Source organism: Salvelinus namaycush, chromosome 41 (genome assembly GCF_016432855.1).
Source record: "Salvelinus namaycush isolate Seneca chromosome 41, SaNama_1.0, whole genome shotgun sequence".
NCBI classification, from domain to species: Eukaryota; Metazoa; Chordata; class Actinopteri; order Salmoniformes; family Salmonidae; genus Salvelinus; species Salvelinus namaycush.
Window position 1 is genome coordinate 10,969,876 of NC_052347.1, and position 13,584 is coordinate 10,983,459.

Sequence of the window (13,584 nt, forward strand, 5' to 3'; positions counted from 1 at the left end):
ATTGTGAAATGTCACTTCTCTCTCAAGGTTGCAGTATTTCTATCTGATGTAAACAATGAATGCCACAGAGCTGATTTTATTTACTAAGTCCATTCCCTCACACTGAAGTCCAGGCAGTGTCTCATGATGAAAGACATTATTCAAAGCTTTAGTTGGTATTCAAACTTTCTCTGTTATTTTGTCCCCAATTTTCCGACCAGCATCACCTGCAACAGCTCAATGTGTTCCAGGCGTCCCTGTCCATTTCGGGCATGCCTCACAGACCTCTGGGAAGGGCCCAGTCCTCCCCTGCCACTGCCAGCGTCAAGGGGGCTCCCATGGGTGAGGTCCCCATCAAGCACCTCTTCACTACAGGTACGCTTCTTTGGTTTTTGGAACAGATGACATACAAAGTGAGACGATCAGGACCCATTGAACAATATGAAAGAAACTGCCTCAACTTAGTTATCTATCCGAATCTCAATTTTTTTTGTCATAGTGGTAGATAGTAGAGCTTTAGCAATGAATCCCCATTAAACTCTAACGAAAGCCATTGGCCTTAGAAAAGACACTTTCAGAAAACAAACACTCCCCTAGCCAGTCCATGGTCAAATGGCCCTGCAGAATAGGATGTGTTGACTAAGTCAGTGGTTCCCAAACTGTGGGGCGTGGCGAGGGGTCGGCAGGTACTCAGTCCGGCTTTCAACTTACTCTTGAAAGTTGTAATAGTACAATGCACAAGGTGCAATTTCGAAATTGGGTAGTGTATCATCAGTTCCTCTCGTCATGTCAGTCATTGCATACCTTAGAGCTATTTATAACTTGTCAGCTAATGTTTTTTTATTTCGTTTTTTTTTAGGCCATAGATATTATTGTAATTTTTTAGTCATTCAAATATCACGAATACTCATTAGACATGGCAAAATGTATACAATTGCCCCAAAAATTGCTTTAAAACTGAAATTGTCTTTGCAACCAATAGCAAAATATGTAGAATTGCAGGAAATAAGCTTTAAATAGACATGGTTGCCTACACATGCCGGGGGGGGGGGGGGGGCACGGGATGTTCCCCAATGCTGGAAGGGGGCCCCCCTGAGTGAAAAAGTTTAGAAGCCCCTGTACTGAGTCCACTAAGGGCTGAGGCAAGCAGCCTGCCTGGGTGTAATTATTTCAGCAGAGAAAATAATAATAGCGAGAGCCTGCAGGGTTGGATCTGATGAAACCAGGATGACATTGAGCCATCCTCCACCATGGAATCATTAACGTCTCCAACAGTCCTAACATGAAAAAAGCCATTAGAGATGATGGTCTTATTATGCTCTGACCTGCTGGGTTATGAACGGTGTGGTCACCATTTGTTCTGAGAGAGAGAGGTTGAAGAGCGGTTGCCCTGTGGTTGGTCTTCTTCCTACCCTGCCTTGAAAAGCTACATTTTCTCCTTTCCATCTTTCTCTCTCTTTCCCGTATCTTTCTCTCTCTCTCTCTCTCTCTATCTCTCACGCCATCGCTTTCTTTCCATCTGTCTCTTGGACTCTCTTTCTCTCCCTCCACTCTCTCTCTGCCTCTCCTATCATCTCAGGGTTGGTGTACGACACCTTTATGCTGAAGCACCAGTGTATGTGTGGGAACACCCACATCCACCCAGAGCACGCCGGCCGCATCCAGAGTGTGTGGTCCCGGCTGCAGGAGACTGGGCTGCTGGGCCGCTGTGAGGTGAGGGCTCCCTGCACACTACAGCTAGAATGGCGACCAGCTCCGTTCCATATTTCCAAAGATAATTTCTTCTCAGTAACTTAAACGAGTGGTAGCTATATGTGGAGATGAGAATAAGCTTTATCCATTATTAGTTCAAGTTCATTTTAAAAATCACTTCCCAATTAGCAATACAACATAACCCTGAATGAAATTGATGTATTGTGTGCTACGTGTGTTTTCCTTTACCGTGTACAGCGGATTCGGGGGAGGAAGGCCACATTGGATGAGATCCAGACTGTGCATTCAGAATACCACACCCTGCTGTACGGCACCAGTCCCCTCAACAGACAGAAACTAGACAGCAAGAAGCTCTTAGGTGCCTAACCTCATCTCTTCATGTCTTTACTCCTCAGATGATATATTTGTGTGTGTGTGTGAACGCATGCATGTGTGTTTCCCTAGCCATTTTGCTCGAATGGTGGAAACAAGATTTGCCCCAAGCATCCTTGAAAGTAGTGACTGCCCCTCTCCCCTCCATCCACCCACACACTCACACGCAGTCAGGTGGATTGTTTGAAGGCTTAGCTCCCCTGACAGGCGCAGGGGGGGTATTTTTAGCCCTGCTGGTCGAGGGGAAAGGGCCCAGACACCCGTCCACCCCCGTCTGGGTGACTCATAGCTAGGCTGGGTCTCATAGAAGAGGAGGGGGGGGGGGGGGGGTGACTAGATCAGCTGCAAAACAGCACTGCAGCGACTGAGTCGTCGACTACATACACACACACACACACACACACACACCAATGTGAGTTCACTCTATGTGCGGTGCTGAGCAGAACAGGACTTGCAGACATCGATGGTAAAAAACAAAACAATTATACAGTGCATTCGGAAAGTATTCAGACCCCTTGACTTATTCCACATTATGCTATGTTACAGCCGTATTCTAAAATGGATTTTAAAAGATTTTCCTCATCAATCTACACACAATACTCCATAATGAAACTTTTGCAAATGTATAAAAAAAAGATACCTTGTTTACATAAGTATTCAGAGCCTTTGCTATGAGACTCAACTGAGCTCAGGTGCATCCTGTTTCCATTGATCATCCTTGATGTTTCTACAACTTGGACGGAGTCCACCTGTGGTAAATTCAATTGATTGGACATGATTTGGAAAGGCACACACCTGTCTATATAAGGTCCCATATTTGACAGTGCATGTCAGCAAAAACCAAGCCATGAGGTCGAAGGAGTTGTCCGTGGAGCTCCAAGAGAGGATTGTGTCGAGGCACACATCTGGGGAAGGGTACCAAAAAATGTCTGCAGCATTGAAGGTTCCCAAGAACACAGTGGCCTCCATCATTCTTTAATGGAAGAAGTTTGGAACCACCAAGACTCTTTCTAGAGCTGGCCACCCGGCCAAACTGAGCAATTGGCGGAGAAGGGCCTTGGTCAGGGAGGTGACCAAGAACCCGATGGTCACTCTGACAGAGCTCCAGAGTTCCTCTGTGGAGATGGGAGAAACTTCCAGAAGGACAACCATCTCTGCAGCACTCCACATGTCCAATCAGCACTCCACCAATCAGGCCTTTATGGTAGAGAGGCCAGACTGAAGCCACTCCTCAGTAAAAGGCACATGATGAAGGATGAATGGAGCGAAGTACAGAGATCCTTGACGAAAACCTGCTCAGGATCTGACTGGGGTGATGGTTCACCTTCCAACAGGACAACGACCCTAAGCACACCGCCAAGATAACGCAGCAGTGACTTTGGGACAAGTCTGAGTGGCCCAGCCAGAGCCCGGACTTGAACCCGATCGAGCATCTCTGGAGAGACCTGAAAATAGCTGTGTAGCGACGCTCCCCATCCAACCTGACAGAGCTTGTGAGGATCTGCAGAGAAGAATGGGAGAAACTCCCCAAATACAGGTGTGCCAAGCTTGTAGCGTCATACTCAAGGCTGTAATCGTTGACAAAGGTGCTTCAACTAAGTACTAAGTAAAGGGTTTGAATACTTATGTAGACAAAAAAAAGGTTTTTGCTTTGTCATTAGGGGGTATTGTGTGTAGCTTGATAATAAAAAAACAAAAAACATTTAATCAATTTTAGAATAAGGCTTTAACAAAATGTTGAAAAAGTCGAGGGGTCTGAATACTTTTCGAATGCACTGTATCCCGAGCATCTTGGGAAAAGAACTCCCTGCTAAAAGGTGTGTGATAAAATGTTGAAATATAGCTAAATAGTGTTTTACTTGTTTAAACTACAACCTAACCTTTGCTCCCTGATTGGCTCCTTAAGGTCCAATCAGTCAGAAGATGTATGCTGTGTTGCCCTGTGGAGGCATTGGGGTGAGTCATCCATCCATCATTTATAATCGAGTTACATTTGCATTTTATTTAGAGGTAGAGATTCGATAATAATACAGTATCAGAAAATGTCATGCAGTTTAATTGTAGGATATTCGTTCAACATAAGCAGCACAAAGCTGAGCATTACATCACCTACAGCAGTGTTATCAGTGTTAAAATAATTGTAGCAGGGTGGGGATGAGTGTGTTCTCTATTGCCCTCTGCAGGTGGACAGTGACACTGTGTGGAATGAGATGCACTCCTCGGGCGCTGTCAGAATGGCTGTTGGCTGCGTCATCGAGCTGGCTTTCAAAGTGGCCGCCGGGGAACTGAAGGTAACATTACCAGCCTCTCTCCGTTCCACTACTGTTTGATTGAAAGTTGTCAGGGGCAACCTTACACCTTAATTTAAAATGAACAATATGTAATAATCATGTAATATACCCTGTGGGTTTGTTAATGGGTGGACACAGTAGTACCCTGATCAATAAGCACTTAATCACTTGATTTTGTTGATGGATAGGCCTACTCAACATTTTCTCACAAACTGTTTCACTCCTCTCCATTTCAGAACGGCTTTGCCGTGGTGCGTCCACCAGGCCATCACGCTGAGGAATCCACTGCCATGTGAGTACACCCAGGGAATCATGGGTAGAGCCGGGGCAGGGGAGTGGCTAGGGGGCTTCAAGGGAGTTTGTTTCAGTTCCATAGAGACATGACGTGTGCGATGGTTGATACAATAATTGGTACAAGCGTCCCTTTTGAGTAGCTACTGGCCAGTGCCCTTAAACAATCTCCCTGTTTCTGCTGATAAAAGAAAAATGGATGTCTTTTGTGTCTGTCTTTGTCTGCAGGGGCTTCTGCTTCTTCAACTCAGTGGCCATCACAGCCAAGCTGCTACAGCAGAAACTAGGAGTGAGCAAGATACTCATCGTGGACTGGGTGAGTGGGTCGTATGTTGTTAGCGAGGCCCTTTATGTGCTAGTGTTGTCATGATACCAAAACATATAACATACGTTATGTGATCAATGCTGGTCATGTATTATTGTTCACATATCCATTCTCTGTGTCCAGGATATTCACCATGGTAACGGGACACAGCAGGCTTTTTACAACGACCCCAACGTACTTTACATTTCCATGCATCGCTACGACGATGGAAACTTCTTCCCCGGCAGTGGGGCTCCTGAAGAGGTGGGGGTTGGACCTGGTGTTGGCTTCAACACAAACATCGCTTGGACAGGGGGTGTAGAACCGCCCATGGGGGACGTGGAGTACCTGACTGCCTTCAGGTGAAGAGACTGTTGGTCATTAGCTGAACGAGCAGCAACATTGGCACTGATCTTTCATTCATATGAACAGGCTCTGCTTATTTAGCAATTTGCACACTGCTTAGTTCTTGCAGATGGTTTGGAAACGTAAGAAATTAAAATGTCGTTCTCCATCTTGTCTGTTATACAGGACGGTGGTGATGCCCATAGCCAACGAGTTCTCCCCTGACGTGGTCCTAGTGTCCGCTGGGTTTGATGCCGTGGAGGGCCACCAGTCCCCTCTGGGAGGATACAACGTCACTGCTAAATGTAAGTTGAACATTACTCCGTCTTTACGTGTCAGTTTTTCTGCCAAGCCTTTTCCATAGTGTGTGCTTTTATAGGAGGGTTCTCCAGCTAATTGTATATACACTACTACCCCCTGCTGGAAGAATAATACTTAACCACTAGAAGAAAAGCCAGAGACTCCATAGGAATATTGAAGTACCTCAATTATTTCCTATCATATGGGGCCTTTACTTCATAAACCTGCACAAAACTAAAATTCCCGTGCAGACCTCTCCTATTTACATCAATTCATGATTTACTCAGATTATACTCAGTACAGGATCAGTACAGTGTTGAACCATCCTCAGGTTTCGGCCACCTCACCAAGCAGCTAATGAAGCTGGCGGGGGGACGTGTGGTCCTGGCGCTGGAAGGAGGTCACGACCTCACGGCCATCTGTGACGCCTCCGAGTCCTGCGTGGCGGCCCTGCTCGGCGATGAGGTATGACATCATCTGCTATAGGAGGGGAGAGTGGCGTGATTTCACATACACTACATGCCATTTGGTAGAGATGGATGTAATTGTTCAGAGGAAATTCTTTGTTTTTACATCCCAATCTGTCGATCTCTCTCTCTCTCTCCCTCCCTCGACACTCTCTCTCGCACACTCCGTCTCACCCTCTCTGTCAGTTGGACCCCCTGCCACAGGCTGTCCTGCAACAGAAGCCCTGTCCAAAAGCTGCTGCCTCTCTGGAGAGGGTCATCGAGATACAGAGTGAGTTAGTTCGCTAAAATTAAAATGATCAATGTGTTTTACCTGCACATATGCACTTAGTTGTGTTTGCGCAATGTGTATCACGTCACCCTTAAAACTGACACGACTCTCTCTCCCTGCAGGTAAACACTGGAGCTCTCTCCAAAGGTTGGCTCCCACGGTGGGCCAGTCCTTAATGGATGCCCAGCGGAGAGAGAAGGACGAGGCCGACACGGTCACTGCCATGGCATCGCTTACCGTGGATACTGAGCAGGCCGCCGCTTCCACCGTCTCCACGGAGACCAGCAGGTAAACACCTGCACCATTCACTCTTTTGGGGATTTTATGTGGTTTTGGAATGGCTGTTTTTAAGATATCAGATTCATTCACAAGGCCGTGGACCTGAAGTTCCACTGAGACTTATCATATACATTTTGCCCGACCTTCGTTGGTAAGGGCTTTTATTTTGGCATGATTTAAGTGGCTAATGTCATGCCGTTTCCTATTTGGTGTACCTGCAGGTCTACAGAAGAGCCAATGGAAGAGGAGCCTGTCTTGTAGGAAGAAACGGAGAGTTGTCACGACAGCGCAACACCTTTATCTCCATGTCCTTCGGCACTAGCCTTCTCCTGTCATCCTCTCCTCTTTCCAGCTCTCGCCTCACCTCTTTCCATTTTCTGAGGAATGATGGACTTGTGCTAGCCTCCCTTTCCAACTCACTGAGGTGAGTGTTAAAGTGTGTGTGTGGGAGAGGAGAGGCGGGAACACACACACACTGACCTAAAGGGGGCAACGGCGGATATGCGTGATTGGTGGAGAAGCAGGAAGAGGCGGGACCTTTTGAGGAGCCTGTGTGTCTTGCTTTTTTCTTTGAATCTTTTTTTGTAAGCAGAAGGCAGTGGATCCAGGAGGGTACCTCGGCTATGAGGCCCGAGAAGCTTTGTACATTTTTTGTCATACTTTATACTTTTCAGGAACATTAGAACTGAAAAAGCCAACAAGCAGCAAAAATATTTCAACAGCCACAAATACACTCAAACACACCCGCATTATATTATACACACTAAGTTCCCAACAGCGGAACAACAATGGGGTTGTATCAATGAATAATGCTCTTCCTTTCAGAGCATGCGTACCTCTGTTCCTATTTTGTCTGTCGTTTGGTATTCTCGTGCGTCTATTCAATAATCTGTTCAAAGAAGCACACAAACATATATGATATGTATATTCCTTTCACTGTATCCGATATCAGCTGTGGTTGTGGAGTGGAGGTCGAGCTGTGGATCCTGCCAAGGGGAACTTACTGGCTGAAGGAGACAACATATCTCCAATACAGCCTGAAGCCTCAGCTCCCTCCACTTTGTATGGGACAGAATGCATTTTGAGGTGGTTTTACCGTTCTACTTTGTTTGGACTATCAAAAAAGGACATGCATAGCCACAATCAAATTTACCGCTTGGTGCAATGGAAGCCCATGGATTGGACGAGGAAGGATTTTGTGGAATAATGCTTGGATTATAAACTTTGTCTCACGCTTGCTGCTGCGACTGGGAGACTTGTGGTGGTCACGAGACTGGAGAAAGACGTTTTTAGAAGAACTTGGTGCCTTTATATTAAATATCCCTGTTAACACCAACTACACCACCACTTAGCAGAACACAGGACAGAAAGACAAATCCACACACTTGTTACTCTCATGTCTGTTTTGTTTGTATATTTGTTTGCTTGTTTGTTTCTTTCAAAATGCCTTAATTTCCTCCAGAGAATGCACCATTTTAGCTATCTCTGCAGAGAGAGCAGAGATAGGATTCTTCTCCTATGTCCTCTCTTTCTGGGTTTGTGTAATACTCTAGGTCAAAGGTCAGTGTGGCCTTAACAACTGAGGTTTTTTTGCGTCCTTTATCAATCCCGACCCGTACATATGCGGCTGACAGTATGATTGTGAGGAAATTTGAACGCTACAACGACCAACTTTTTTTGCTATGTCACTTCCTGTCACTTGTAAATACTGCATCCTGTTCTGCTCTGGCAAACCCCTCAACCTGAGACGGTTCAATAACGAACTCATTGTTTTTCCGTTTAGAGAGGAAGGACTGAACTTGGTCACTTTTTTTTTAAACAAACGTTTTAATTTGTCAAATATAAGATGTATACGAATAATGACAATAAGTGTTAATCCAATCAAATTGGATATGAATATTACATTTGAGAAGAGTAAAAAAACAAAAAACATTTCATGTTAAAGCCACCTCTAAGCACACATCGTGTTAGTTTTGCTATCAATGTTTTGTCCTTTTTTCTAAGTGCCATTTGTTTTATCCACACAAAAAAAAAGACAACAGAAATTGTGATTTGGTGATATGTGGATCGATCTCATTTGGCAAATAACCATGAGCAAGCACCACTTAAGATGTTTACACTGCAATACCCCAATCCCTCAAAACTGATGCCCACTTGTCAGCTGTCATAAACCCTTTGTTTGACTTAGTGTCCAGGTGCTGTTTTATCTGGTCTCCGTTGTTGTCATCAATATTTATATTTCTCAATCAATGAAAAGTGTTTGCACTTGACACATATGATCAAACAAATTAAATACTAAGATTTCTTTGGAAAATATATTTTTCAGTGGGAATTAGCACAATCTATCATGCTTGAGGAATTCATACAAATCAAGTATATCTACTAGAGAATGGTAACCGACACCTCCCTTAAAGACATGCTCTGGAAATTTGGCGGCTACGGAGTATTTTTTAAACCTCCCGCTTTGGGCTGGATGTGTCAATGTGTAGTTCATACATGCATAATCTATGAGCAGAATTACTGTTTTACCTCAATTAGCTACGCAATCCCTAGTTTAAAAGCCACTGTTTTTGGATGCTGTGCTGCGGCATTTTCCTTATATTTTCCCCCACTTGGGCCAGCCCCCTAGTAATTTGAGTAGAACCAATGAGCTTCTGCCCCTCGCCAGCTAGCGAAATGTACATGGTACACCTACAGCAGAGAGAGATCAATGACATGGTGCACATATCTGCACATATGTGACGTAATACACAACTGTTGGGGGCCACTTTTTGCTCGTTAGCACAACTTTCAGAACTACCGGTTAAAAAGTATCCAAAAGTACCGGAGAATCTCTTTAACCAGCATACTCTCAGATAATGTGTGGTGCAGAGCTTGTCTACATTGATCATTTTCTTTTATTTCAAGCAATGTAACAAAACACTGACCAAGTCTTCTGCATCTGTCCTCTTTATTGAGGTAAAAAACTATCATTAAGGAATAGGTTATTTCTATAGAGTTTTTCCCTGTAATCATATATTTAATTCTCTACCTGTCCACTCATCATCGTAACGTACTTTTGTCCCTTTGTCATACAACTGTATATTGAACTTATCTACATACTGTAATAACTATACAGTGACGATGTTTTCATGAACATTAAATGGGTGTCAACACCTAACTCCCTCACTAGTTACCCTTTTTCATATGAAACATAAAGGGCTAGCCTAGTTCAATCCAAAATGTAAGTTTTATTAGAGGTTTTCAGCCCTGTCATTTGTCTATGACTTTTCCATTTTGTAATCTCAAGTAGATCAAGCGTTATGCTCCAATCCCAAATGAATGGGAAAGTTGGACACTGGCACTGTCTAAAATGTTGAAATCAGATCATCTTTCCCATTTATTTGGGATTCAAGTGTACAGTGCATTCGGGAAGTATTCAGACCCCTTGATTTTTTCCCCCCCCCACACATTTTGTTACGTTACAGCCTTATTCTAAAAATGTATTTAAAAAACAAATTCCCACCAACCTACACACAATACCACATAATGACCAAGCAAAAACTGGTCTTTTTAGAATTTTTGCAAATGTATCTAAAATAAAAAACAGCAACACCTTATTTACATAAGTATTCAGACCTTTTGCTATGAGACTCGAAATTGAGCTCAGGTGAATCCTGTTTTCATTGATCATCTTTGATGTTTCTACAACTTGATTGGAGTCCACCTGTGGTAAATTCAATTGATTGGACATGATTTGGAAAGGCACACTTTTGTCTATATAAGGTCCCACAGTTGACAGTGTATGTCAGAGCAAAAACCAAGCCATGAGGTCAAAGGAATTGTCCGTAGAGCTCTGAGACAGGATTGTGTCGAGGCACAGATCTGGGGAAGGGTACCAAAAAATGTCTGCAGCATTGAAGGTCCCCAAAGAACACAGTGGCCTCCATCATTCTTAAGTGGAATAAGTTTGGAACAACCAAGTCTCTTCCTAGAGCTTGCCGCCCGGCCAAACTGAGCAATTGGGGGAGAACTGAGCAATTGGGGTCACCTCCCTTGGTCAGGGAGCCAAGAAACCGATGGTTCCTCTGTGGAGATGGGAGAACCTTCCAGAAGGACAACCATCTCTGCAGCACTTCACCAATCAGGCCTTTATGGTAGTGGCCAGACGGAAGCTTCTCCTCAGTAAAAGGCACACGACAGCCTGCTTGGAGTTTGCCAAAAGGCACCTAAAGACTCTCAGACCATGAGAAACAAGATTCTCTGGTCTGATGAAACCAAGATTGAACTCTTTGGCTTGAATGCCAAGCGTCACATCTGGAGGAAACCTGGCACCATCCCTACGGTGAAGCGTGGTGGTGGCAGCATCATGCTATGGGGATGTTTTTTGGTGGCAGGGACTGGGAGACTAGTCAGGATCGAGGGAAAGATGAACGGAACAAAGTACAGAGATCCTTGATGAAAACCTGCTCCAGAGTGCGTTGGACCTCAGGCTGGGGTGAAGGTTCACCTTCCAAGCACACAGCCAAGACAATGCGGGAGTGGCTTCAGGACAAGTCCCTGAATATCCTTGAGTGGCCCAGCCAGAGCCTGGACTTGAACCCGATCGAACATCTGGAGAGACCTGCAAATAGCTTGAGGCTCTGCAGAGCTTGAGGCTCTGCAGAGAAGAATGGGAGAAACTCCCCAAATACACGTGTGCCAAGCTTGTGCCATCATACCCAATAATACTCAAGACTGTAATTGCTGCCAAAGTTGATTCAATAAAGTTCTGAGTAAAGGGTCTGAATACTTATGTAAATGTGTACTTTAATTATTATTTTTTTTTTTACATAAAAATCAATCTAAGAACCTGTTTTTGCTTTGTCATTATGGGGTATTGTGTGTAGATTGAGGGGGGGGGGGGGGGGGGTGGAAACTATTTAATCAATTTTATAATAAGGCTGTAATGTAACAAAATATGGAAAAAGTGAAGGTGTCTAAATACTTTCCGAATGCACGGTATAGCTGGATCTACTTAACCAATGGTGTGGGACTTGGAATCATGTTGACATTAGAGCACCTTCGAGGTCTGAAACTTTGAATGGTGAGTGAACTACCCCTTTTACGTCATAGCTCCCGTTGTCATACCGACCATGGTTTGCTCTTTCTGTGTTCTCCAGTGGTACTACTTCACAGGCGGAGCACATGTGACCTGATGTCACAGAAAAAACAGGCATTCGCCATTTGACCGAACTCTAATCACAGTGTTGTCACAATCATGTCACCAGGGTAGGAATTGAAACACTCTTCACTTGCAAAGTTGTTGGTGGATGCCACTGTACTCACATATGTAATATACACAGCAGTTCCTACTTCCTTTTACATGTGGCTATGGTGTATGTGGGGGGGGTGCTTGCAGTACATGGGACTACTGTGACCTTGTTTTGTAATGTTTTGATGTAGATCATTGACCATTTGAGATTTGGTGCATAGTTTTGTACCTCCACCTTGTATGGCATATATAAGGGTTATTGGGCTGTCCTGTGGGTGAGATGGCATATGACAGATTACCCTTTTTCTTTAATTGAACTGATGTGTGTTTTGGAGGTCAGAGCTTTTTTCCTGTGGGTATGTTGGAGGGGCAGCAAAAAAAAACGACACTCAAATCAAGAAAGTCTACTCAGAATAGAGGAATGTTTTTGTGTGTTGCCTTAGACAAAACAACTACTACAAGTGGCAACCATGCAAATATGTTCTGTCTAAACAGATACTGGAAGACGTCCAAGTCTGTGTAAATTATATCGACTTATCCACCATTGAAGATAGCTTTATTGTTGCTGCCACACTATTTTGCTATTCAGTAAATAATGTATATTTATTGATATTTCATACGTTGTGTATATGTAGTGACCTATGATCATCAAGGTTCAAAGAGTAATTGTATATTTTTTGACTTTGGAAAGAGAAGTGTGTCTCTTACATTGTGTCCTTCCACTGCGCTGGTGTTTCAATCTCCACTTTCTGTGGTTGGATGTTTGAATATGTGACCGTCTTTTACCTTATATTTTAAATATATTCTTTCTCTCTTCTGGTCATAACTAATGCAGACGTTTTGAATTGATCAAAGCACATTCCTTAATTTCATGTGTTCTTTCAAATGCTTTCCTGTTGCGACAATACAAATGTGTTTATACTAATTGCTACTCACGTGTATAACTGCATATATGTGTACACATGTGCAATACACGCTATTTGAACAATCTATTACTGTGACTATTATGGATGAAAATCGCTGTCCCTAAGAATTTTTTTTCATGAGTTGCATTGTGCACAACGCCACCTTGTGGGTTAGCAAGGATCTTAAAGGGAATGTTGAGTCTGATTACTGTTTTATTTCAGGTTTTGTGTACATTTTAAAGCCCTTTTTTATTACTCATTGTAATGTTGTGACATCCTATTTGAGTATCTTTTTTTTTAAAAAGTGGGCCTGTTAATTGTCTGAAACTCAATAAAGCGATGCACTGCTCCAATACAAAGAGGAGTAAAAATATTTCATTTACAGTGTTGGTTGTGGGATAACATGCATGGCTTTGAATAGTAAAGTCGATGAGTGGTTATTTTAAAGTATTTCTTCTCAGTTTTCAGTTTTAAAATGAATTTCCTGCAATTGTACACATTTTGTCATGGCTTATGACATGTTTTATATGCTATATGGTGGGGACCTGTGCCCAGTCGGTAAGGGAAAGTGCCCAGTCGGTAATCGGGCTTGTAACAGGCAAGTCAAAAGCATATCTTTAGGACTGTCCACTCCACATATACATTTATGGTGGAAAAATAAGATGAATGTGAAATGCCAACTGCTTGGATGTTTTACTATTGTGCTAGTGATGGAGGGATGTGTATGGTCAAAGCAACACTCAAATTCAGTCTCCAAAAAGTGTGAGTGAATTAACGAAATGTTTTTATGCATAGGCCCACTCAACAATATTGCAACATCTTGAAGTACTATTG

General features: G+C 43.5%; 1 protein-coding gene across 2 annotated transcripts in view; it reads left to right on the forward strand.

Annotated features, from left to right (window-relative positions):
- The window catches only part of LOC120034085 (histone deacetylase 5-like), a 114,210-nt gene extending 104,433 nt beyond the window's left edge, over positions 1-9,777 (forward strand). Inside the window, exons 13-25 of one of the 2 annotated variants that reach the window (XM_038980511.1) lie at positions 201-354; positions 1,559-1,692; positions 1,930-2,050; positions 3,971-4,020; positions 4,248-4,355; positions 4,592-4,647; positions 4,875-4,962; positions 5,095-5,312; positions 5,482-5,600; positions 5,927-6,060; positions 6,249-6,333; positions 6,456-6,621; positions 6,834-9,777. In XM_038980511.1, the coding sequence (XP_038836439.1) occupies positions 201-354; positions 1,559-1,692; positions 1,930-2,050; positions 3,971-4,020; positions 4,248-4,355; positions 4,592-4,647; positions 4,875-4,962; positions 5,095-5,312; positions 5,482-5,600; positions 5,927-6,060; positions 6,249-6,333; positions 6,456-6,621; positions 6,834-6,873 (1,473 nt within the window). In that variant the 3' untranslated portion in view covers positions 6,874-9,777. The remainder of the gene's footprint in view (positions 1-200; positions 355-1,558; positions 1,693-1,929; positions 2,051-3,970; positions 4,021-4,247; positions 4,356-4,591; positions 4,648-4,874; positions 4,963-5,094; positions 5,313-5,481; positions 5,601-5,926; positions 6,061-6,248; positions 6,334-6,455; positions 6,622-6,833) is intronic. The other variant, XM_038980512.1, reaches the window with a different exon arrangement.
- Positions 9,778-13,584: the final 3,807 nt, after the last annotated feature.